The 23,582-nt window shown below is 51.5% G+C and overlaps 1 protein-coding gene across 1 annotated transcript in view; it reads right to left on the bottom strand.

Moving 5' to 3' along the window:
* Nucleotides 1–23,582, bottom strand: part of LOC130838989 (polycystic kidney disease protein 1-like 2) — a 93,018-nt gene that overhangs the window by 37,679 nt on the left and 31,757 nt on the right. Inside the window, exons 12-24 of the mRNA XM_057712753.1 lie at nucleotides 23,227–23,347; nucleotides 22,400–22,541; nucleotides 20,740–20,916; nucleotides 18,800–18,945; nucleotides 17,908–18,102; nucleotides 15,474–15,605; nucleotides 13,802–13,984; nucleotides 12,058–12,182; nucleotides 10,882–11,008; nucleotides 10,060–10,191; nucleotides 7,202–7,424; nucleotides 6,452–6,645; nucleotides 1,752–1,982 (exon numbers count right to left, since the gene is read on the bottom strand). Of these exons, the coding sequence (XP_057568736.1) occupies nucleotides 1,752–1,982; nucleotides 6,452–6,645; nucleotides 7,202–7,424; nucleotides 10,060–10,191; nucleotides 10,882–11,008; nucleotides 12,058–12,182; nucleotides 13,802–13,984; nucleotides 15,474–15,605; nucleotides 17,908–18,102; nucleotides 18,800–18,945; nucleotides 20,740–20,916; nucleotides 22,400–22,541; nucleotides 23,227–23,347 (2,128 nt within the window). The remainder of the gene's footprint in view (nucleotides 1–1,751; nucleotides 1,983–6,451; nucleotides 6,646–7,201; nucleotides 7,425–10,059; nucleotides 10,192–10,881; nucleotides 11,009–12,057; nucleotides 12,183–13,801; nucleotides 13,985–15,473; nucleotides 15,606–17,907; nucleotides 18,103–18,799; nucleotides 18,946–20,739; nucleotides 20,917–22,399; nucleotides 22,542–23,226; nucleotides 23,348–23,582) is intronic.

Genomic DNA, 23,582 nt, shown 5'->3' with positions numbered 1-23,582 from the left:
GAATGTTAAGTTGTTTTAGCAAAAAATAAATAGCTGGAGTTGGCCAGAGGCTGCAGAGGGTGCTGTGATGAGCAGCCTGGATCTCATGTCAGTGGAGGGCTGTTTTCCCAGTTTGCTGAGGTGGTGTTGTCAGATATGCAAGCGTCATCTCTTTCAAGGTCATGCCCCCTCCTGGGGAGGCCCATATGTGAGGACAGATTGATGCATTGCTCAAGATCAAGACCTGGGCTTCTCACCCCAACTCAGGACAGTTCCAGAGCTCCCCAACGGGTCACCCAGCTGTCGGTGGGCTGCATCCCAGCTTGACTTCTCCCCCTGCCCATCCTGCCTCCTTCCTGCCCTGCCTGGGGGCTGATCCCAGGCACTCCTTGATAAACACCCTGCATACTCAACTCCATCTCAGAGTCTGCTTCCCAGGAATCAACCTACAGCTGAGGGACTTAAAGTATGAATGTTAAATCCCTTGGGCAAATCAAAGACAGCAGTATAAATGGGGCAACTAATATCTTTTTAGTGTCTTAACATCCTGAGAGGTGTTGCTGCGTGAGGGAGGGTAGGGAATGTTGAAAGCTTCAGAGCTTTGTGACAGTGCACCCTTGTATTCACTTGTGTGCTCCGTCAGACATTCATGAATGTTTATTGAAGGCTACTATGTGTCAGATGTGATGTATGTATCAGAAAAATAATCAGAACTTTGTTGTCACACTTGGTTGCACAGTTGGTTATTGTTTTATCTCATTTCTATCCTCAGACCTGACTTATCATCAGGCAGATCTAGGTTTGAATTCTGGCTCCTGGGAGGGAGGTGGCTTTGGACTAGTTAATTGCATTCTCTGGTCCTTGCTTGCCTTCTCTGTAAAATGATAGAGGTATTTGCAGTAAAGGGTGAATCCTGAGGCTTGGGTTGTCCAAACCCCACACATTCCAAAGGAAAGACTGGTTTTGGCCAGCTCCTGGAAGATAACCTCTAAGTCCTTGAAATATCCCACATGACAGGAGTGTCTGACTACCTGGGGCCTTGGGCCACCCCAGGCAGTATGTGCTGACAATGTGATTTATGGTGAGTGCTTTGAGCCACACTCTGTCAGTCTGACCTGGGCAGGGATGAGGAGGCAGTGGTTGCTGGAGGCTAATTAAAGTCAGTCATGCAGGCTCCATACCTATGGAACTGACACCTGGGAAAACTCTGGGCACCAAGGCTCGGGGGAGCTTTCCTGCTTGGCAGTGCTTCGTATGTGCTGTCACACGTCACTGCTAGAAGAATTCCTCTGTCCGTAGGGCTCCACTGGGAGAGCACAATTAGAAGCTCTTGCCTGGTCTCTCCTAGACCCTTCCCTTTGCTGGTTTTAATCTGCACCCTTTCACCGTAGTAAACCATAATCGTTGAGGATAATAGCTTTTTTTAAGTTCTGTGAGTCCTTCTAGCAAATCACTGAACTCAAGAGTGGTCTTGGGATGTCTCAACACAGTACCTTCCCCTTGGGGCTGTTGTGAGCATTAAATGGGGGTAATACCTGGCACATAATAAATTCTCAAAAAGTGGTCAGTATCATACTCCTCCTGATAATTTGATGAACAAGGACATTTTATAGGTAAAGAGGCTGAGATAACTCACCTGAGATGACTCCAGGGGTCAAGGCCTAGATTTTCAGCTGGCCTCTCAGCTCCCCACCTGGACTCCATCCCCTGGAGCCCCTGCAAGGGGACACTCCTGTTCCTCCCTCCCGTTCCCGGGGACTGTGCAGCCTCACCTTGGCCTGATCCTGAGCATCCTTCCTCCTCGCCCAGATCACCACCAGCACATAGGCCACACAGAGGCAGCCCACGGTGGTCACAACCACAGGGTTGTCCTCAAAGGTGGCAAAGAGCTCAGCAGTCTGGCGGATGTCGACAGCATTGGGCATCACCAGGAATGTGCTTCCAAAGAAGGTGAGGTGGTTGCAGAGGCAGTGTGTCTGGGAGGGGGTGGTCCGTGGCCCCACCTGCAACCCCAAAGAGGCCCTGGTAGAAACATTCAGGGAGCACATCCCCACCCGCTTGAGCTCAAGGGGGGAGGACAGTGAGGGGTGGACGCTCTCCTGGGGAGGGGCTGGGGAGAATGCTGGGAGACCAGCTCCAAGATTCCCTTTAGGATTTTTTATGTAGTTAAAAATTAATTTTAAAACTCAGAGAATAATGTCTATAATAAGCATTTTTGCACCTGTCATTCTCAGAGAGCAACTGTACATCTTGCCAGTCTTCTTTGCCTTTTATTTATTTATTTATTTATTTATTTATTTATTTATTTATTTATTTATTGGCTGTGTTGGGTCTTCGTTGCTGCACACAGGCTTCCTCTAGTTGCGGTGAGTGGAGGCTACTCTCCATTGTGGTACCCAGGCCCCTCATTGCCGTGGCTTCTCTTGTTGCGGAGCATGGGCTCTAGGCACATGGGCTTCAGTAGTTGCGGCACATGGGCTCAATAGTTGTGGCTCATGAGCTCTAAAGCGCAGGCTCAATAGTTGTGGCACACGGGCTTCGTTGCTCCGTAGCATGTGGGATCTTCCTGGAGCAGGGATTGAACTCGTGTCCCCTGCATTGGCAGGCGGATTCTTAACCACTGTGCCACCTAGGAAGCCCGGCTTTGCCTTTTTGGATAAGAAGTATTACAGGTAAAATTGAAGTCCCCTCTGTCTCCCAGTCTCTCCAAAAGCAGCTGTTATCACACATCTGGTGTACACCCTTCCTGTACATTCTCCCACCTAGTGCTCATTCACTGGGCAGGTATTTGTTGGGTGCTACTTCCAGATCAGGCAATGGGCGAGGTGCTGAGAGGACATTCAGGATGACCAACTCGTCTCAGTTTGCCAGGGACTTTCCTGCTTCTCAACCTGAAAGTCTTGAATCCTGGGAGCCCCTTTAGTCCTGGGCAAACAGGGACAGTTGGTCATCTTACACTGAAGAGCAAAAAAAGACAGAGGTTGGGGAAACTATGCAAGGAAAGGGGAAGGACAAATACTTAAATCCTAAACTGGCATCTCAGCACCAGGAAAGAATTCTCTAAATTTTACCCACCTTAGATCTAGGCACCTGCGGGCCCTGTCCTGGGCTCATGCTTTGAAGGGTCACACTCTAGCTGTCCTCAGGCTGTACCCTTTTGCACAGAAGGAAGAGTCAGGGGCCAGGGGGGTGGGGGAGTGGGAGGCACGTCCACGCAGCACATACTACCCAGCCAGAACTAGGGCGAGGTCCTAGGTGACCCCGAGAAAGAGCCCCCCCTTAAATTTTGTACTCTAGGTGCCTCACTTGCCTTACTTAGTCCTGGCCCTGGGACCCCCACTTTTAGACTGTGATTTGGGGACCTAGACCTCAGAATTCCCTCTTACAGGGCCTGCCCAGACCCATTCCTCAGGACTGTTCCTCTGTGGAGGACTGGCTGCTGGTGTGGCCACCCCTGGGCACAAGGGTGGCAAAATGTGGGGAAACGGGGCGTACAGATGGAGCTTGGGCACGGGGTCCCTTGTGATGTGGAGAATAAGGTTGGGGGAGGCAGGAGACAGGAATGAAGCAGGGCAGAGCCCCCCATCTGCCTCTTAATTCATACTCTGCACTTAGGGGCAGGCCTTCCCTAAAGCCCTCAGCCAGCTTGCAATCCCCCCAGGGCCATTTGGAGGGTAAAGATTTAATTCAAACCCACAACCCAGCACTACCTTTTCATTCCAGAGTGCACCACGAGGTGGTAAGGTAGGAGGCAAAAGAAAACACTGGCATGCAGAAAGTCCTCTGCTGAATACCTGGTGAGGAAGACGCTGCGGCAGACCAACCATGCCCCAGCAGGTCATTCTTATCTCTTACTTTTGACGAGCCACCCAGAGAGGCTCACCCCTCCAACAGCTATGGTGTCAACTGTTTTATTGACGGATTTCATGTGGGCCTTAGTTCCGTGTTTGCTCGCTGTTTCCCAATCCTGGTCAGTGTTTGGCATGCAGCTGTGGGTCTTACGGGAACCCTTGGCACACCCAGGAGGGGTGGGGCTGTTGCAAAGAGGAACCCTAAGCCAGTACCTGTGACAAGACCATCTCGGCGCTGGAAGCCCAGGGATCAGAACTGATTTATGTGTAACATCTTTGCCCTCCAGGGTTTTCATAAAGGCTTGGAGGGCAGTGGCTTTCCCAATCTTTTCCAGCATGAGAGTCTTTTTGAAAACCAGAAACTAATCTGGAAAGACCAGAAAATTTTCATGAGATCCCCTCGTGACAGTAGTGGCACCTTTAATATCCTTTGAGAAAACGTATAAATAAGAATACAGTTCTCAAACCCCTTGCAATAATTCTGCCTTTACCCCCCAATAAGGTCTGCAGTTCACAGATTTGGAACTTTCTTTAGTTACTTAGAGAATACAGCGTGGTTTTCCATCCAAACTTGGTGATCCCATTTACTTATTTTTTTCCCCCGTTTACTTATTTATGGCTCCTCAATGATATCTATATATCTGTATCAGTATCTATATCTGTATTAACATGTATATCTATAATGAGCATCAGGTTCATAATATGGGGTTAATATAATTTTGGCACTATGACACACTCCCACATGTAACCTCTGTAGGCCCCACATTCATATTCATGTATGTGTGCATTAGTAGCTGTATATTCTTTTTTTTGGGGGGGGGCTGTGTTGGGTCTTCATTGCTGCATGCAGGCTTACTCTAGTTGCAGCGAGAGGGAGCTACTCTTCCTTGAGGTGTGCAGGTTTCTCATGGCTGTGGCTTCTCTTGTTGCAGAGCATGGGCTCTAGGTGCGCGGGCTTCAGTCATTGTGGCACATGGGCTCAACAGTTGTGGCTTGCAGGCTCTAGAGCACAGGCTCAGTAGTTGTGGCACACGGGCTTAGCTACTCTGTGGCATGTGGGATCTTCTCGGACCAGGGCTCAAACCCACGTCCCCTGTGTTGGCAGGAGGATTCTTAACCACTGTGCCACCAGGAAAGTCCAGTAGCTGTATATTCTTAATAATATATTATTAAGCACCTGGGAACCCATGACTCCAAGCCAAATCTAGGAACTTTCCAACAACTTACATCTAGCTAAGTGGTCCTCCCCCAATCTGTCCCCATGGTCCCTCTCAGCCCAACCACCATGCTGAATCCTATGTCCATTTTTTCCTTGATTTCCATTTTATATACAGCTTTGTCTTCTCTTTGCTCAGAGTGTCTAACACAGCAATCACTTTTATCTATAGAGCACCTACTACGTGCCAGGTTCCACACTAGGTACTTTATACCCCAACCTCGTCTAGGCCCCACCCTGTGGTAAATGGCAGCTGTCCTTTATCTCCATTTTCAGATGGGAAAGCTCAGAGAGGTGGGGTGCCTTGTCCAAAGTCACCTTGCAATTACGATGATGTGGGATTGGACTCAAGTCTGTCCAGTGGCAGAGCCAGTGCCGCCAGCCCCTGCACCATCCTGTTCTGAGCCTCAGGCCTCGGAAGGCAGCCTGCAGTGGGATTCTGTGCCAGTAACGTGGGGAACAGACAGGTCTCTGGTAGTGAGGACTCTAGAAGGTCGCAACACACCCAGGGTCTCATTCACGAGGTACAAAGACTTGTGCTGCAGGTGTGGGAAAACTGCTGTCTCTTGGACATCTCAATGCGCCCTTGTCTCTTCTTGGCACTTTGGGGAACTCCCTGTGTGTGGCAGCTGGAAGCCAGGGGAGGAGTTGCCAAGGAAGCCAAAGATGAAGCAGAAACAAACCCAGAAGGAGCTTGGTTCTGAGTCCCCTTCTGTGGCCCTGCTGGGACCTGGCTTCTTGCACTACTTGTGACTGTTGCCTTTGGGCATGTGCACCATTTCCTTCTTGTCTGTGTCTTCTGCTAGACTGAAAGCTCACTGGTTTTTCTCATCATTGTATCCCTACCAGTTGGCCTGGCACCTGGTGAATATTTGTAGAGTGAGTGAAAGAAGGTACATGGTCTAGGGGATGGAGACAGGTGTGTGATAAATTTTAACTAGATGTGGAGGTTGCTTTTCTTGGGAAGGGTATGGAAGTCCAACAGAGGGAGACTGCAGACATCTACCACCCCAAGAAGGGAACTGGATTGGGAGATCGAAGGGTGAATGGGAGTTTTCCAGGTGAAGTAGGGAAGAAGGGCATTCTGGGGGAGAGAGCAGCGTGTGCAAAGGCATGGAAAAGGGCAGGGGGACACTGATACCCCAGAGATGGCTTCTGATGGCCTCAAAGCCGATGTCTGTCACCAGGACACTGTCAGGGACCTTGGATCCTTGGAGACAGAGCTGAGGTGCCCTGAGACAGGGATTTGATTGCAGTTAATAGAGCCACATGCCTCCAGGGTGCCATGAGCCTGACTGGACTCTGGAGAAGCAATGCCTCATGTCGCTTAAAATTTGTGCTCTGGGGACAGACCTGGGTTTGAGTCTCAGCTTGGCCACCTTTTTCTTTGCTTCCCTTTCCTTACCTGGCACCCGGAGTTGTCCCAAGTTCCCTGGACCGTATCCCAGAACACACAGTGGGACAGGAAGGTGGTGATGCCGACCGTGGGGTCCCTGCCCAGGGCCGGCTCCAGCTCAGACTCTGGGATCACAGTCAGATAGTAGATGCCTTCTCCAAAGTGCAGGTCCTCTGGGCTCAGGATCCATGTGGACAGACCATCTGCAGGAAGGGGGGTTCAGGTCAGCCTGAGCCTCATGGAGACTGGACCTAACATGACGGGAGAGGGGGCCAAGATGCCTTGGCAGGGAAGCCAATTCTGATGGTCTCCCTGATGTCTTAGGAGTACCCTCTCCGCCTGAGACCAGGAGCGTAGAAGAGGAGGCACTCCCAGGTCAGGGCACTGAGCACGACTGCCAAGTCAGACAGATGACGGCTCAAATTCTGACTCTGTCCCTTCTTGGCTCTGTGACTTTGGACCTGTTACTTAACCTCTCTGTTTTTATCTGAAAAGTAGAAATTTCATTCATCCTCATCCCCAAGGGCTATCATGAGGATTGCAGTGAGGTCAGTTCTGTGAGTGCTTGTCAGCTTCTTCAGGGCATACAGTAAGTGTACACCTAATATCGCCTAATAATAATAATGCCACAAACAAAAATAAGCACTGAATGTAGCAAGTGTTTGTTCTCTTTTTTTCTTTTTCCCTATGGCTCTCAACTTTTAAGCTGGTCACACCCCCAGGAAGCAGCTCAAGAAACTGGCCTGGGGGTGGGACTACCTGGAGCAGCCGTTGGCAGGAGGTGAGCTTGGGCGTCGTAGCTAGTCTCGTTGGGGTGGTAGCCGTAGCCCAGGCTGAGCATGAGTGGGATGTCAGGTCTCCAGTGCAGCTGGATCCCCAAAGCCGCACCCCGTGAAGTCAGGTTCACGCGCAGTACTTCAGGTCTGGTCAGGTTCAACACAGTTGGCTTGCTATGTCCTTCTGAAAGCCGAGGCAGCAGGATCTGTCGTCAGAAACAGTCAGATCAAGGGTGTGCCAGGACAGGAATGCCAGTGGGCGTCAGGGTTGCTGGGCAGCATGAGCCCCTGGGGAGCGGAAACCCACCTGTGCTCTGCTCTTTCAAATAACCACAAACCTGGTGGCTTAAAACAACACACATTTATTCTCTTACTGTTCTGGAGGCCAGAAGCCCAGGGCTATAGTCGGCAGGGCTCGTTCCTTCTGGAGGCTCCAAGGGAGAATCCACTTCTTTGCCTTTTCCAGCTTCTGGAGGTGCCTGCAGTCCTTGGCTCATGGCCTCTCCTTGCATCACCTGACCTCTTGCTTCTGTCCTCAAATTGCCTTTTTCTTTTCTGGAGTCAACTCCCCCTCCGCCTGTCTCTTATAAGGACCCCTTGATGACACTGGGCCCACCCAGATAACCCAGGATCACCTCTCTATTTCAGAATCTTTAACTTAAATCACATCTGCAAAGTCCCCTTTTGCCATGTCAGGTGACATACTCATGGCTCAGGAATGAGGACGTGGATATCTTGGGGGCCTTTATTCAGCCTGTGCTCATCAAGCTGTGCACCCAGGCTTGGGGCTGCATCTGCACAGAAATTGCACAAGGGTGCATCTTTCTAGCTTATACAAAGGTGCCATGTGAACTGGTGGTGGTGTTGATGAAAGTGTGGAACAAGTAAGATTAAGTTGGAAGCACAGGCCGCAGAGGCACAGAGCCCTCTGTTTGATCTTGGCTCTGCCCTATATTAATTCACTTAACAGACCACTTTGAGCCTCAGTTTCTTTTCTTTTTCTTTCTTTCTTTCTTCCCCACCTACCACACACCCCTCCCCCGGCCACGCCCCACACAGCTTGTGGGATCTTAGTCCCCTGACCAGGGATAGAACCTGAGCCCTCAGCAGTGAAAGCACGGAGTCCTAACCACTGGACCACCAGGGAATTCCTGAGCCTCAGTTTCTTGTCATCAGTAGAATGCATAGACTCACTGAGATGATCCAAAATGTTATCATATACACAATACTTAGCCAAGTGGAAGATACACAATAGCACTCAACAGTTAGTTGCTGCTATTCCTCTGCTTTTACTCTTACATTAGAACTTCTCATACCCACTCTCCATTTATCAGCTCTCCAGGGTAACTGATGCCCTCCATCTCCTTTTTAAAACAGACTGATTAATGCCCACCACACATGTTTTATTGCTCCTGGTGGCCCTCTATATTAAACATAGGAATATGCCACCCACCTCTCCTTTCTAGGAAAACTTGCTGCCAGTCACAGGAAGTATGGTCAGCAGACAGGCTCCAGCTCTCAGCTTCTTCAGGCTCTGCCCCGAAGAATTTATTACTTAAAAATTTCCTGAGAGTGGGGACCTGCCATGCCATGCAGGGCCACAGGGGCAGCACCTGGTCAGGATGCAGAAGCAGCCATGGGGGAAGCCTAGTCCATAGCTTTATTGGGGTTTCCACAGGAAAGGCAAGACAGGGCAGAGGAAACAGCTTAGGCTTGGTCAGTTTGAATAATTCCAGCAGGCTTTGGCTATAAGGTAGTCTCTAGTTGGTACCTGGCCCTGGGATGATTTGGGGCAGGGCTTGAATATTGGCCTGGTGTGTGACAGTGAGATAAAGGGGGTGTTTGGGGTATAGACTCAGGACTGGTTAGTTTTCACATGAAAGGTATGCCCTGGCAGAGCCCTTGTTCTCTCTGAGAACTGGCTGGCCCTGGGAGGGGCAGTCTCTCCCCACCACCAGTGAGATTTTTTAGATATCAAAACATCGTAAGATACAGACGATAGCAAACATGATTGCTAGAGCGCTGGTGGCTGATACTTGCGGCAGAGATCCCTCTGGGTTGACTGAGCCTTTGTGGGATCTGGGTTGTAGTCTGACTTCCGCTCAATCCTGTTTCCTTTCTTCACTCTCCACAGGTGTTGATCTCTAGCAAACATCTTGCACCATGAGCGCCCTCTCAGTGCCAGCTTCCAGGGAACCCAACCTATGACTCCTGCTCTCTAGTAACCCTGGCAGCCCCCCCGCCTGTTGGGCTGGATACACAACAATAGGCAGTTGTGCCTGATCCCACACCTGCTAACATCCATTGTGAAGGTCTGTTTTGATAATAGCTCTCATACAGTGACAAAGTGACAAAGTAGGAGTGTGAAAAGAACTATTTGCATAAAAACTTAAGTTGAAGGCTTTGAGAAGGCTCAATAAAGATGAATGGGGAAAAACCATTATTGAATTAGTCACTGATGAAAAAACCATAGAATATTGGGAAAAAAATCATTAAAATCTTGAAAGAAGTTGAACTCGTTTTGCACCAGTGTGCCTACATTTTTTATTCACCTTAAAGAAAATCTAACTGTGTTCAGGGGATGATTTATGTAATGAAGGTGATTAAAATTCCAATCAACAGATTTAAAGAAATTTTCAGGTGTAAACCTTAAGATTGATACTGATGTACCTTTATAGTTTTATGTTAAAATACAATGCTTAAGGGAGGGTAAAAATCATTTTTAATGATTCTCTTCTTTAATCTTTCTTTTTTTTTCATAACCAACCAACTTTTGGTCCCAACCAAGTTGAAAAAGAAGACAGAAGCACCTCCTGACTTCTGAGAGCACCCCAAGTCTACCTCAATATTCTCTGACAGATTCTGCACGGGGATGAGCTGTCCACTAGGGCTGGTCAGAGAGAGGCCACCAACAGTTCCACTGACATCAAAGTGACTTCGGACTGGGAAGGGGTTCCTTGGGAAACTCATCATCTGGAACCAAGAACAAAGAGTGTCAGCCAAGGGCCCTGAGGGCCAGAAGGTCACTAGGTCCCTGTGAGAAGGATGAGGTTTCCTAAGGTGGGATGGACACGTGGCCCCTGCCCTGTGGGGTGAATGGGAGGGCCCTGCCTTTAGCTACTGCTGTCTTTGCTGGTATGTGTCTTCCCTTCAGGGCCATGGCCTCAGAAAGCTGGGCTTAGAGACCCAATCAGACTTGCTAGAGCCGAGCAGTTACTGGACTGTAAACAGTCTAAGCCTTTCTTCCTGCAAAGCCAGCAAGTCTCTAAGAGAAAGAAGTTTGTCTGCTTTCTCTGAGGCTGAAGGAGCAGAGTCAGATGTGCCCTAATTTGGGAATAGAAAGAACCCTGAGTTTACTGTTTGCTAGCTATGGAACAAAGTCTGAAGAGCTTCATTTCCAATGACTAATTAGACCAGGGCTGCTGGAGAAATTCCACAACACAGTGCAAAGAGGATGGACTGGGGAGTCAGAAGGCCTGGGTCTGAACCCCAGCTCTGCCAGTTTGCTTGTGGCCTCGGGCAAATCACTGAACCTCACCTGTAAAATGGGCGTAATAATACTGTAATTGACAGAGCTGTTATCAACGTAAATGAGCAAACATATGTGCAGGTGCTTTGCAAACTCTAAAGGGCTGTCCCCAAGGAGATTCCTTCTGTTGTTACCCTTATGTCCACAGGCTCCTGACCATCTTCCATGGAGCCAAGGGAGGGGGAAGTGGGCAGAGTGAAGGTCGCAGAGCTGGCAGCAGCAACGTGCACAGCGGAGCCTTGCCAACTCCGGGGCTGTATTCTGTCCACAAGGTGAGAACAGAGGTGCCGGGAGAGAGAGGAGAAGGTCAGTGTCAGAGGAAGATATGCCCACCTCTTGCACTACAGGGAGACCAGCTTTAGCATCAGAGTGGACAGCTCTTTTGTGATCCCCATAGATAGTTCTGCATGTTTGTGTCAGTAGGAAGAGCATAAAAGGGAGCCGACGCCTCCAGGCTGGGCTGGCAGCTCCATGAGGACAGAGCTTTGGCCGGCTTTGCTATCGAGGCACTGCAGTGCCTAGAGCAGTGCCTGGCACGTGATGGAGGTCAATACATATTTTGTCGAATGAATAAGTGAGCTTGGATGTAGACATTTCTCCAGAGTTATCTCCCCTACCTACTTGACCTCTGATGTCATGGGCTCCCATAAAATCATCTTTACTGGCCTTTGACCTTGTCCCATCTGAGGAGACTGGGGACCTGTTTTCAGATCCTGGTCCTGATCAGGGTGCTGCTTTGGGAAACTGCCCCTGGGATCCAGGAGAGCAGCCCTGGCAGGAGGAACCAAGAGAGGGTGCTCAGTGCCAGGGTCCCAGCGGTGCCTGAAGTGTCGTCCAGCCCCCGACTGTCAGGGGAGGGATGGAAGGGGGAGGGCATCCCCAGGTACTGGGGGCTCAGGGACATGTAGGCAGGGACACCATGGAGAAACTGCTAAGGCAAGTGCACCTGGAATCTCCACAGGTCCACAGAGTAGTGGGCTCGCCCGACACACTCTAGGTGAGGTTAAAAGTGAGCTGGTCTCTTCCTTCAGCCCCCTGGCCTGCACAGCCCTCCATGCCCGTCTCTTGGGACACACAGTGGCTCTGACACTGGTGTGGCACTCCCCGCCTCCCTTCCTGTGCTGCACAAAACCCAGCACGGGGATCTTCTCTTGGTGAAAAGCCCGTCCCACTGTAGGTATCATCACTTCCCCTCCCTTCACCAGGCATGTCCCCTGGGCTCTGCCTGTCACAGGATCTTGGGATGTGGGTGTGGAATGAGCCAGGTCAGGGGATGAGCTTTCTTGGGGACCCACAGTACAGCGGGTTACCTGTTTGTGTACACGGAGATGGAGGGGGCAGCCAGCATGGTTGGAAGACCCCCAGGCAGTCTCCCCAGCAGAAGGGCGGCCTGCACATGCTCCACAGCTTCAAGCAGCTGAGACACTGTGGCCGTCTGGAAAAGGAAGCAGGGGACACTGCTGTGGACCAGTCTCCATACACCACCTCTGGTCACTGCCACCAGGCTCGCGTTGGCCCTTCAGGAGGGACTGGGAGAGGGCAGAGGAGCAAGGCAGAGACCAAGATGGAAGGCCCTTTATCAAGCACCAGGCGCTGTAAGGAACCTAGACGAAGCACTTAGAAGACTCCAAGCTCTGCCAGCAGGTGCTTTTACCACCCCTGTCTGGCAGACGGGGAGACAGAGGCACAGAGAGGGTGGTGACTTGTGGAGACCATGCACGGATAAGGGGAAGCCCCGGGATCACAGCGAGGCTCACCAGGGGCCTGTCTGTGCTGCTCTGTTGGACCCTGACACTCGCCCACAGACCAGGTATTATTCTCGGGGAAATGGAAAGTCACAGGCAGAGCCATTGCACGGGGTCACCAGGCTCAGACTCCACTCCCCACCCCACCCAAACCCTCGGCTGGAGACATGGCCTCGCTGAAGCCAAGGCAGGCATGAGGACCATGAGGGCTGGACGTTTGTGCAGAGTTCCTATCAGAGCACAGATTGTGTGTGCGTGTGTGCATACATCTGATGGGTGTGTGACTGTATGTGAGTGAAGGCGAGGGTGTATGTGTGTTGAGGGGGACTGTGTGTGAATATAAGTATTGAGTGTGTGTATGTGGGTATGTGTGAGTGTAAGAGTATGAATGTGTCTGAGTGAATGTGGTTTGAGGATGTGGGAGTATAAATATTTGAGCATGAATGAGAGTGCACATGTGGTTTTCTGTGTCTGCAGCCATATGTGAGAGTCTGTGTCTGTGTGTGACTGTGTGGCCGTATGTGAAGATATGAGTGTAAATGTGCATCTGTGTGAGTGTGTACAGAAGTGCGTGCTTCTAGGTGTGTGTGAGAGTGTAAATGAGTGCCTGTAAGTGTGTGTGAATGTGTGAGTGTGTGTGATTGAATGTGAGTATGAGTGTTAGTCTTTGTGGGTGTGTGTGAGCGTGCGTTTGAGTGTGTCTGTGTGGCCACGTGTAAGAATGTGACTGTGTGTGTGAATTCTGAGCAGAGTGATGGCCCCACAGAGTAAAGGGCTGTGGAACCGCAGGAAATGGGTTTTGTGGCTCCGTCATGGTGATGTCCTGGGTGCTGCGGCCACGTGAGGCTGTGCTGCAGCTCTCCTTACTCTGGGGGCTGCCTCTCTTCTAAAGACGTTCCGTGTCCTTGGCAAAGTGAAACAGGGGTGGGATTCAAACTTGCAAGGGTGAACATATGATCTCTCCAACAGGAGGCCTCTCCAGGGTGAGGCAGAGCTTGTCAAACCACTACAGGTGAGGATACCAGGCTGCAGGAAATTGTGTCCCTTGCCCAAATCCCAAGGCTTGTAAGTGACAAGGGCAGGGTTCAGACTCAGGCCCCCTCCTTTGAAGCCTGCTCTCGGCCTGTTGCACACACTGCCTTCCAGAAGCTCCGGTCTCTGGAGCCTTTCTTTCAGCTCCTAGAAGGAACTTTAACCTCATTGCCTCAGTTTTCTCACCTGCAAGATGTGGAGAAAGATCATCCTAGAAATGCTGGTGTGAGCTGGGCACATGGTAAGCGTGAGGCTTGTGTCTGGCTGGGACACCTACCTGGCAGCTGTTGGCCTGTGCAGACTCTTCTGTTCTGTCCCTCAGGGAAGCTTCCAGCACATTGCCCGCAGCCTGGAACAGGTCCCTGGTGGCCGCCTGGCGCCTCTGGTCCTCAGGATGGGCCTCGGCACTCACTGCCAGCAGGGCCTCACTGGTGTGCTGCAGAGCCCTGCTGGCCTCCCGCTGGGCTCCCCCCGAGGAGGACGAAGAACCGCGTGAGCCCCTGCTGGAATAGGCCCTCCCCTGTGCCATTCAAGGGACCAGCACTGCAGTGGAGGGGAGCAAGGAGGGGGCTCAAGCCAGGGAAGACCTGGGCCGGGCCTGTCCCACAAGCTGCCTGTGTCGCTGACTTGAGGCTGGGTGTTCCTTCCTTATCATGTGCCGAGTTCCTTCAGGACAGTAGCCTCGTCCATCTCTGAATCTTTCCCAGAGTGCCTTTCACAATGCCCAGCACGTAGTAGGCATTCAGTAAACGTTCAGTGACTGGGATGGCTGGCTGGCTGGCTGGCTGGCTGGACGGCTGGCTGGCTGGACGGACATAGCACTTATTCCAATTTTGTGATAATATACATATCTGTGAAATTATTTTAGTATCTGGCTGCCATGAGGGCAGGGGCCATGTCTATGTGATTTGCTGCTGAATTTTCAACGAGTTGCATAAGACCTGACACATACTAGGCATTTAGGGAGCGTTTGTTGAATGAATGAATAAATTAGCGCATGGATAAATGAGTGGAAGGGGAGAAAGACGGATGTATATGTACATGTGTAGATGTGTGTGCATAGAAGGGATGCATGAGCAAATGGGTGTGTAAGTGGGAAGTGTGATATTGGGGTGATTAGGATCCCAGAAATAAAGGTCGGCATAGCAGCCTCCAAGACCGAGAATGTGAGGGGGACAACCTCCTGACAGAGTGGGTGAGGCAGAGCCAAGACAGCTCTCCCCTTTACTGCTTATGGCTTCTTTATTGACACTTGGCTGCCATAAGGCTGGGAACATGGTGATTTAATTTGAATTCTCCAAGAAGCAGGTCCTAACTTAGGCAAGAATTTGACAACCAGTCATTTATTTGGAGATAATCCCAGGAAACACTGGAAGCAGAGTGGGGAAGTGAGACAGGGAAGGGTAGGAAGCCAGTCCAGGGGGTGTGATCAAGCCCCTTACCTGGGACCCAATCCCACTTGGGGGCACGGAGGAGCAGGGGTTTCTGTACCCCAGCCCGTTAGTCACTGAGAACTGCATCAACTCCCTGACATGTCCAACCTGCCATGTGGGCAGGCAGAATTGACTCTGGAGGAGAGGTCAGAGAAGGCCCCCAGGCAAAGAAAGGCAGGAGCTGGACATCAGTGCACTCAGGTGGGGGACATGGGTGGGTCAGCACAGCACCTGGACACACCCTTGACCGCCCAGTGATTAGTTAGCTTCAGGTGCTCACTGGCTGGTGGGGCGTGAGGTACGTGGGCACACAGGTCATCACAAGCAGAGCGAGACCCAGGGCAGCGGGAGGGGCACCCTTGGCACTGCCCACGTGGGACCCTTTGAAACAAGATGGCAGACGTCTTGGAGGCCCTGTGACTAAGGGACCTTTGACCTGGGCTGGGGTCCGTTGTCAGCCACCCCCTGCAGAGGTGCATGCCCCATGGCTGGGCTCAGTGGATGGGAACTACTCACCTGGGCCAAGGGTGTGAGCTCCTCACTGCGGTGGGTCACCTCTTTCAGCACCTCCGCCAGCCTCTGCACCCTCTGCATGTCCCCCAGGGTGGCGTTGACCGCAGACAGTGACCCCAGGATACACTCTCTGACCTTGGCACAGACAGAGGGAGGTGGGGAAGGGAAATGTAATTCCAGTGGCTTGATGAAGCTGTTTCAGAAAGATTTGGGGTCTAGGAAAATGACCAGGCTCATGTGGGGTTTTCCAAAGCTGGTAGACCTCTGTTTGTCTCCTAGGATATGTGCTGGGCAGAATCATAGCCTCCCAAAGACAGCCACATCCTAATCCCTGAAACTTGTGGCTGTTACTCACATGGCAAAAGGCACTTTGCCAGAATCTCTTTGGAGATTTAAGTTAAGGATTTTGAGGTGAGGAGAGTATCCTGTATTAACCAGGTGGTACCGATGTAATCACAGGGGTTTTTATTAGAGGGAGGTAGGAGGGTTAGAGTCAGAGAAGGAGATGTGATGATGTAGACAGAGGTGGTGGAGGGGGAGAGGGAGATGGAGATGAGGAGTGTGGGAGGGAGAGGGAAGGAAGAAGGCAGTGGAGGGAGGAGGCAGTGGGGTGGGGATTTGAAGATGCTGGTGTTGAAAATGGAGCAGGCAATGTGAGCAGCTTCTAGAAGCTGGAAAAGCTGACGGATGGACTCTCCCCTGGAGCCTCCAGACAGTTCACAGTGTTGTCTACACCTTGGCTTTAGCCCAGTGAATCTCATTTCAAACTTCTGTAAGATAATAAATTTGTGTTGTTTTAAGTCATGAAGTTTATGATCATTTGTTATAGCAGAAGGAGGAAACTAATACAGGATGTCCCAAGCTTTCTCCAAATCTTCAAATCAAATCTATAAAATCTGGCATTATTTAAAAACAAATGATGTCTCTGTCTCATTGTGACTATGAAATTCAGAAATTGGATTACTTCGTTGGCCCAGTACGGATAGGAGATCTTGTTGCAGGCTTGGGTCCCTGTGTGCCTTTGGAGCAATGGGGACAAGGATCCCTCCAGCCATCACCCACTCTGGCCCTAAGCCAGACCTCCTGGGGCTTCCAGGGAATATGCTTTCTAAGCCACAAAGCCCTAGCGAGGGGCTGGCCCGGGGCTGGCTTTGGCTGAGGCAGGAGACTAGAGGGCAGGAGGAGAGAGAGCTGGAAGCTTTGCTCCCGGCGCCCTCCCTACTGGGGTTGTCTGCCTCATCCTTCAAAGCCACCACTCCTACAGGGAGTCCCCTCCACACGCAGCTGCCCCTTGAGGACGCTGGTTGCTTCAGGGTGAGCCTCTGCGTCCTGTGTTCTCTCTTGTTTGTTTCTGAAAACTTGTCTCCACTTTTCTCAACGGAGCCCTTCTTAAAATCATCTCCATTGCTCAGTTAGAGCTTGACATCTGTCTCCTGCCAGGACTCTGGCATTTCATGAGAAGACTGTGGGTCAGGCTGTGCAGCCTGTGTGCTTAGGAGCACAGAGATTCCAAGGGGAAGTTTGCTGTAAGTCGTGCTCAGGGTAAATGAGAGCCAGGTGGGGGATGTGTGTGAGGGAGGACTAAGTGGAGGAAGGGGCTGGGGTGAGAGGGCTGGAGGTGGACAGGGGAAGAGCCAGCCCAGGTTTGCTCCCATCTTCACCACCTACTGGAAATGTGGACCCAGGAAAGCAGCTTACATTCTCTGCACTGTGCTAAGTACTTTCATGCAGACCCTTCAAGGGACCAGAGGAGTCTGTCTTCTGTTCTCCATGCCCAACAGGTGTGTGTGATGCTGTGTATGGTCACACAGGTAACATGCCTGGGAGCACGCACTGGGAGTGGAAGTAATCATACCTTTTTGCCAGAGTTGTTTGTAGTACTAGGTTGTAACACATGGCGTGGCCATTTTTGTGGGTTAAAACTGGTTGAATGCTGGCAGTTTCGCATGAATTGACCCACAGCTACAGTGAATATAATTCTTAACATTCACCACAACCTTATGAGGAAAATATTATTGTTTCTGTTTTCCAGATGAGGAAACTGAGGCGTAGAGAGATCAGTTATGGGCTGTGACAATCGGGATGGTAAGTGATGGAGCCAGGACAACATCAAACCATGAACCATATGGCCAAGACAGGGTCACTTTTCTCCCCTGGGCCTTGGTTTCATCCTCTTCAATAGGAGGAGATTGGAGTGGTACCCTCTCAATTCCTTCCCACCCTAGAAACCTGTGGCTCCATGAAGCTGAGCAAAGAAAGCAGGTTTCTTTCATTTTATGTCACTCACTGAAAGGACCAGAAGAGAGAGGTGACATCAGCAACTCGGAAGACACCAAAGCCTTCTCCACAGACCCCTGGACCCCACTTCCCACCCCCGAATGGCTGCATACAGACCCCGGGGCCCCAGCAAAGAGGCAGAAGAGTCCATCGGGAGCACCTTCTGTCTGGCGTCCACTCTTAGCGGCTGCCCGGAGCCCGGCCCCTGACACTGCTGGTCCAGCACGGATGACACGGACCTGGCCAGCTGGAAGAGCTGCTCAGGGCTATGCCCGCCCTGCAGGGTGGTGGTGACACTGCCCCACGCTGCGGCCTGGAATGCCTCATCCTCCACAGGGGTGTCTCCGCGTCCCACCTAATGGGAGATCAGAGACCTACTCAGAGCAGGAGGATCTCAGCCCATTGGTTCTTGTTTCAGAACCCGGAGCCTGAAGTCTCGGGCCTGCCTGCACGTGGTAAAGCAGAGCAGGGCTGGATGGCTTTGTACCTGGCATGAGGGCTCTCCCAAGGCTGGAGAGCTGTGGACCCACTTGTGCCTGCAGCCAACAGCCACCAAAAGCAAGTCTCAAGTCTCGGACAGGTCATTTCTTCACCCCTCACTGCCCTCCTATTGTGCTCTCAGGCCCTTCCACTCCACCTGGCTTCTGAGCCCTGAAATTCAATGGAGATTTTATCCAGCCTCCGCCTTATAGACCTGATAGCTGCTCTTGGGCCTCCTTCCTCTGGACTCTGAAGGCACTGGCCTAACTCATCTCTGGGTCTTTCTGCCCCCACCTTCCTCAGGTCCCCAATCCCAAACCCCCTGGACCCTTCCCTGATACTGACTGCTAGTCATAAGAGCTACAAAGGTAGAGACCATATCTGTTTTGTCCACGGCTGTATCCCCAGGACTGGGCACATAGTAGGTGCTCTGTAAATACACGTTGAAGGATTGAATGAATCTACCACTCGTCTGGTCATGCCCTAGCCTCCCTTCAACCCGGCCACCCTCTTGGTGAAGTTCAGACAAGTCAAGAAGTTGTCTCAGCAGAGAAACAGTTTCTGCCGCCCACCTTAACCGCTGCCTGGGTCTGCTGTCTGTCCCCCACATGATTGGAGACAGAAATGACCACTGTCAGCATGAAGTCATTGCTTTCTTTTCCAAGTGGCAGGTAAACTGATGGGAGGGCAGGTTCAGGGCCACAGTGTAGACAGGAACCTGGCAAATGGACATTGAACAGTTAGGGGGACATCTCCAGGCCCCAGGGAGACTGTAAACACACCAAGGTTGAACCCGATGACAAGGACACAAAAGCCACAGTACATGATGTCATGGCAGGCACTCAGGGACTCCATACTTTCCAGGAGAAGACAGCCATTTATACCGATCCACTATCCACCCTAGGTAATCACATGCTGCTGTGACTTTGGAATAATTTTACTAAATCCATGAAGATTTTCAGAAAAACAATCCCTCGTTTATAAGTTTTTTAGAATAACTCAAGGTGGTAAGCCCAATTACAAAAAGAAGGAGAAAGAGGCGGAGGAGGAAAAGATGATCTTAACAATTGGTTCAAAACATATCCAAGCTCCCTCAAATGTCACTTCCTGTACAAAGGCCTTCCTAGGCTGCTCTAAAACAGCGCCCCTATGCTGTGTCTTTGTTTACCAGCTGTCTTCACCACTAATTATAAATAGTGAGGTCAGAGACTTATTCTCTTGTGTTCACTGCTGTATATCTAGTACCTAGAACAGAGCCTGACATTCAGTATCTTTGCTGTAAAAGTGAATGAATGAATGAATAGCCTTTGTATCCTTAAAGGAGACCCACCTATTATTGGAATCACTCTTCACTGTAGTGTGCAGACAAGCATCACCAAGTTATTGAATTGCAGTTGACACTTGATTTTTACATGGTCACACTTCCCTGCCCCTTGCTCACCTATGTGAGGCAGAGGGAGGTACCACAGCGGAATAACCAGTCGGAATTGGAGCAGCTAGCCTGGTGCCTGCATTCTGGGGGACGCAGGTTTGAAATGAAATCTGCTTACCTTCCTTGAATCGCTTCCCTCCAGGCTCAGACCCAGTCACAACCTTTGAATAGTCCTGCATTCCACATCTATCTGGCAGCCACCCCATGAAAACCACACTCCTTTGGGTCTGAGAATAGCTCCCCTCCACCTTCACCTAGTCAAGTCATTCAGTTTACGTTGTTGTGGTGTTTAATGCTGGATATTGGGAGCACGCCAGCCACACTCCTGGAGCCTGGGTTTGGAGGAAGATTCCAGTCTGACTAGAACATTCCAGAGCTCTTGTGAGGGCCACAAATTGCCAAAGGCCATTGGGAGGAAACAAGGACTCAGATAAGCCCACCAAGGACCAACCACTCCCAAGCCGGGAGAGCAGAGGCAATGTAGGCGCTGGCCCCATCTCTCCTACTGATGCCCTGCTGCTGTCCTGGGTGTGGGTTGCGGCGACGGGACACTGGGTGGGGCGTTCCAGTGGGGCAGTGACAGCATGCTCCGTCTCCTCCCGTTACCTGTGCAAACTGGTCTCCTCTCAGCTCAGCGCTCTGTGACATCACCCATTCCCTGCTGCTTCCCGCAAGGCGGGGGTCAGTAACATCACTGACGATTCTGCGAACTGGGCCATCTCTGTCCTGAATAGCTCCAGATTCCAAGTGTGTGCTAAGGAATGAATGGTGTCCTGGTAGTGGCCCCACGTGGCCATTCATCTGCATATCCTCCTCCATTTAACCCTTTCCACGCCCCTCATGCCAGGACAGAGGTCATTTTGGCCTCCATAGTTGCGGAGGACATACTGAGGGAGTTACTGCTGCTTCTCATCTTGCTGCAGTGTGAGGCTGGGTCAGTGTGCCTGGGGGTGGGGGTTCGGGGTCATCCTCTCTCACACATGGAACATATTCTTTGCAGCTCCCAGAGAGAGACAGGCACCTGTTCTTGGAGAGGATGAGGCCAGGAGCTGAGGGGAGTGCATAGCCCTGAGCTGGTACCTGACTCCAGGCAGAAGCAGTACTCCAGGGGGCCCAGGGTGGTGGAGGCGTTGCAAGAGATGGTGAAGCTCGTCAGAACGGTGCCCTCCTCGGGGGCAATGGTGCAGGTAAGCACCTCCAGGGGAGGCAGGGAGCTGATCACATAGGTGTCCTCTCCATAGGCACGCCCGGTCACTGCTGGGGAATGAATACAGAGGGTGCTTAGGGGGCTGTGTGGGTCGCATAAAGTCTGCCGTGGTTCACGATCTTCTGGGAGCTTGCTTAACATGCAGATTCCCAGGCCTCTCTTCAGAGCCTCTCTGGAGATTAGGGAGTGGGGCCCAGAAATCTGCATATTTCATAACTCCCACCCTAAGTCCCTTACCGCCCCCCATGCATTACACTCCAGGGGTTCACTTTGAGAAAGTGGGCACAGTTAGAATCCCAATCCTGCCACTTACTATCCATGTGACCTTGGCTTTGACCTTTTTGAGAATCAGTTCCTCATCTATAAAATGGGGCTAATGATAATGGCTTCCTGCGGCTTCCCTAGTGGTGCAGTGGTTAAGAATCCACCTGCCAATGCAGGGGACGCAGGTTCGATCCCTGCTCCAGGAAGATCCCACATGCCACGAAGCAACTAAGCCCGTGAGCCACAGCCGCTGAGCCTGCACTCTAGAGCCTGTGAGCCACAACTATTGAGACTGTGTGCTGCAACTACTGAAGCCCACGCATCTAGAGCCTGTGCTCGACCACAAGAGAAGCCACCGCAATGAGAAGCCCGCACACCACAACGAAGAGTAACCCCTGCTCTCCACATCTAGAGAAAGTCCATGTGCAGCAACGAAGTCCCAACGCAGCCAAAAATCAAACAAACAAACAAAAAGCTTCCACCCAGGGCTTTAGTGAGGAGGGAGTATATTGGGAAATAATGACTTGCTCAAGAGACCGAGCTAGGAAGGGCCACAGCCAGGATCTGAAAACAGGCAGATCCTACCCAAAACCATGGCCCCCACAGCACCATGAAGAGCCCCCAGCTAACTGCACCAACACCCCACACCACCAGTTATAATCACCTGGTTTTTCAAAAAGAGTGCATGCCTGGAAGAGCTGGACATAGAGAATTTTAATCAAGTGAAATGAATTCCTTGGCTTAGACTCAATTCACAAAGTTTGGGGTGAACCCAGGAGTGTGCATTTTAAACTAGTTCCCCAGGTTATCCTGGGCAGGCGGCCTATGGGCCACTTTGAGAAATACTGAATCAAAGGAATCCATCTGAAAAAGAAAAATCATCCCATTATTTATCTTTTTGAGAGTCTACATTTTTCGCTGCTCTGGGCTTAAGTGAGAAGTGCTGAATCGTCCTGGCAGGACACGCAGGCTGCACAGCCCAGAATGATCTGCTTTTACCGCTGATGTGGTCTCATCCACCGTGCATGATACAATTCTGAGGCAGGTGTTTCTATTGCGCCGTTTGCCTGTGAGGAAACTGAGGCACAGAGCTCTTAAATCCGTTGCCTAATGTCTCCCGGCTAGAAGGTGGCAGTGGTGGGATTCACACCGGAGCCTGTGTGTGGCCCCCTCCCTGCACTGATGTCCCCGGTTTCAGCACTCCTGGCTTTGTCTTCGTTCACTCAGGAGATGGCAACTGTGACAAGAGACTGAAGGAGGCCTTCCCACCTGTGACTCTGATTCGGGCAGCCTGGCCACAGGTCCTCAGGAAGGAGCTGTTGAGCAGCAGGGTGGAGGTGTTGCTCTGAAGGAGGATGAAAGAACGCGGCCAGAATCCTCGGAGTCTGCAGGCCACTGGGAGAGGCTCGGCCTGAAAGAGAGCACAGCCCAGGCCCCCTGAGGCTGCAGCCAAGCAGCGGGACATAGCAGGGCAGTGGCTTTTGACCCCGGGTGGAAGGTCTTTCAGATTTGCCTCTGATGGAGGGACCGCAGCACTGCCTGCTTCCCCAAGGTTAGCGCGGATGACCCATCTCCAGCTGTGTTGGGGAGTTTGTTCTTTGAGTGCAGGGCATTTAGGAGGGAGGGCTCCCAGAGAAAACCAGGAGAGGAGGAGGGAAGCAGAATGGGGTGGAGAATGAAACTAGGCAAGGAAGTGGTTTCAGGAGGCATCCAGCTTCATTCAGCCTGATCCCACGAGGCGCTCTGGAGCACAAGCTGCACCACAGAAATTGTCTCGCTCAGAATGCAGGGGCTGGGCTGTTTGACCCCACAGTTATCAGCCAGCGGCCGCCCCACAGCAGGCAGGGGATGCCTGCATCAGTCGGTAAGAGGGATGGGCTAGAGTACCCACCGCATCTGCTGCAGTGTTTCCCTATTGTTTTTGCTCCCTGCATCCGTTCTCTCTTCTGACCAATGCCACGCAGCCCCTGACTCCTGCTCCACGGGCTCTGCATGGACTTGACCCAGCCCCAGCTCAGTCCTGAGCATGTGACACAGGTCTGGTCAATCAAAGTCGGAAGACGTTTCTGGTTCTGAGAGGCCGCCAGTGTCCTCACCTTCTCCAGCGGGGTGTCATCTAAATACCAGTTGAACACGGCTGCTGCAGACTCATCCACCACAGTGACCTTGAGCATAACATCCCTGCTGGCATTCACGGGCCCGCAGTTCTCCTCACAGCTGAAAGGGAGACAGAGAAAAGAGCAGGGAAACTCCCTCACACATTGTGGCCACCTGCCTGGTCTTTTGTCCAGTTCTTCTCTAGTCCTTTGAGAAGGTGGGAAATGGCCTTTTTTCAAGTGAAAGATGGAATAAAAACAACTTCTGCCCCAACCACAACCAGGTCGTGAAGATGGAGCGATTTGTGCCTGCCTGAATTCCCATTTCTTTCACTGCACAGGATAATGACGTGGAA

Source organism: Hippopotamus amphibius, chromosome 16 (genome assembly GCF_030028045.1).
Source record: "Hippopotamus amphibius kiboko isolate mHipAmp2 chromosome 16, mHipAmp2.hap2, whole genome shotgun sequence".
Lineage (NCBI taxonomy): Eukaryota > Metazoa > Chordata > Mammalia > Artiodactyla > Hippopotamidae > Hippopotamus > Hippopotamus amphibius.
The sequence above is the reverse complement of the archived record's forward strand: the minus strand, read 5'-3'. Positions and strand labels throughout refer to the sequence as shown.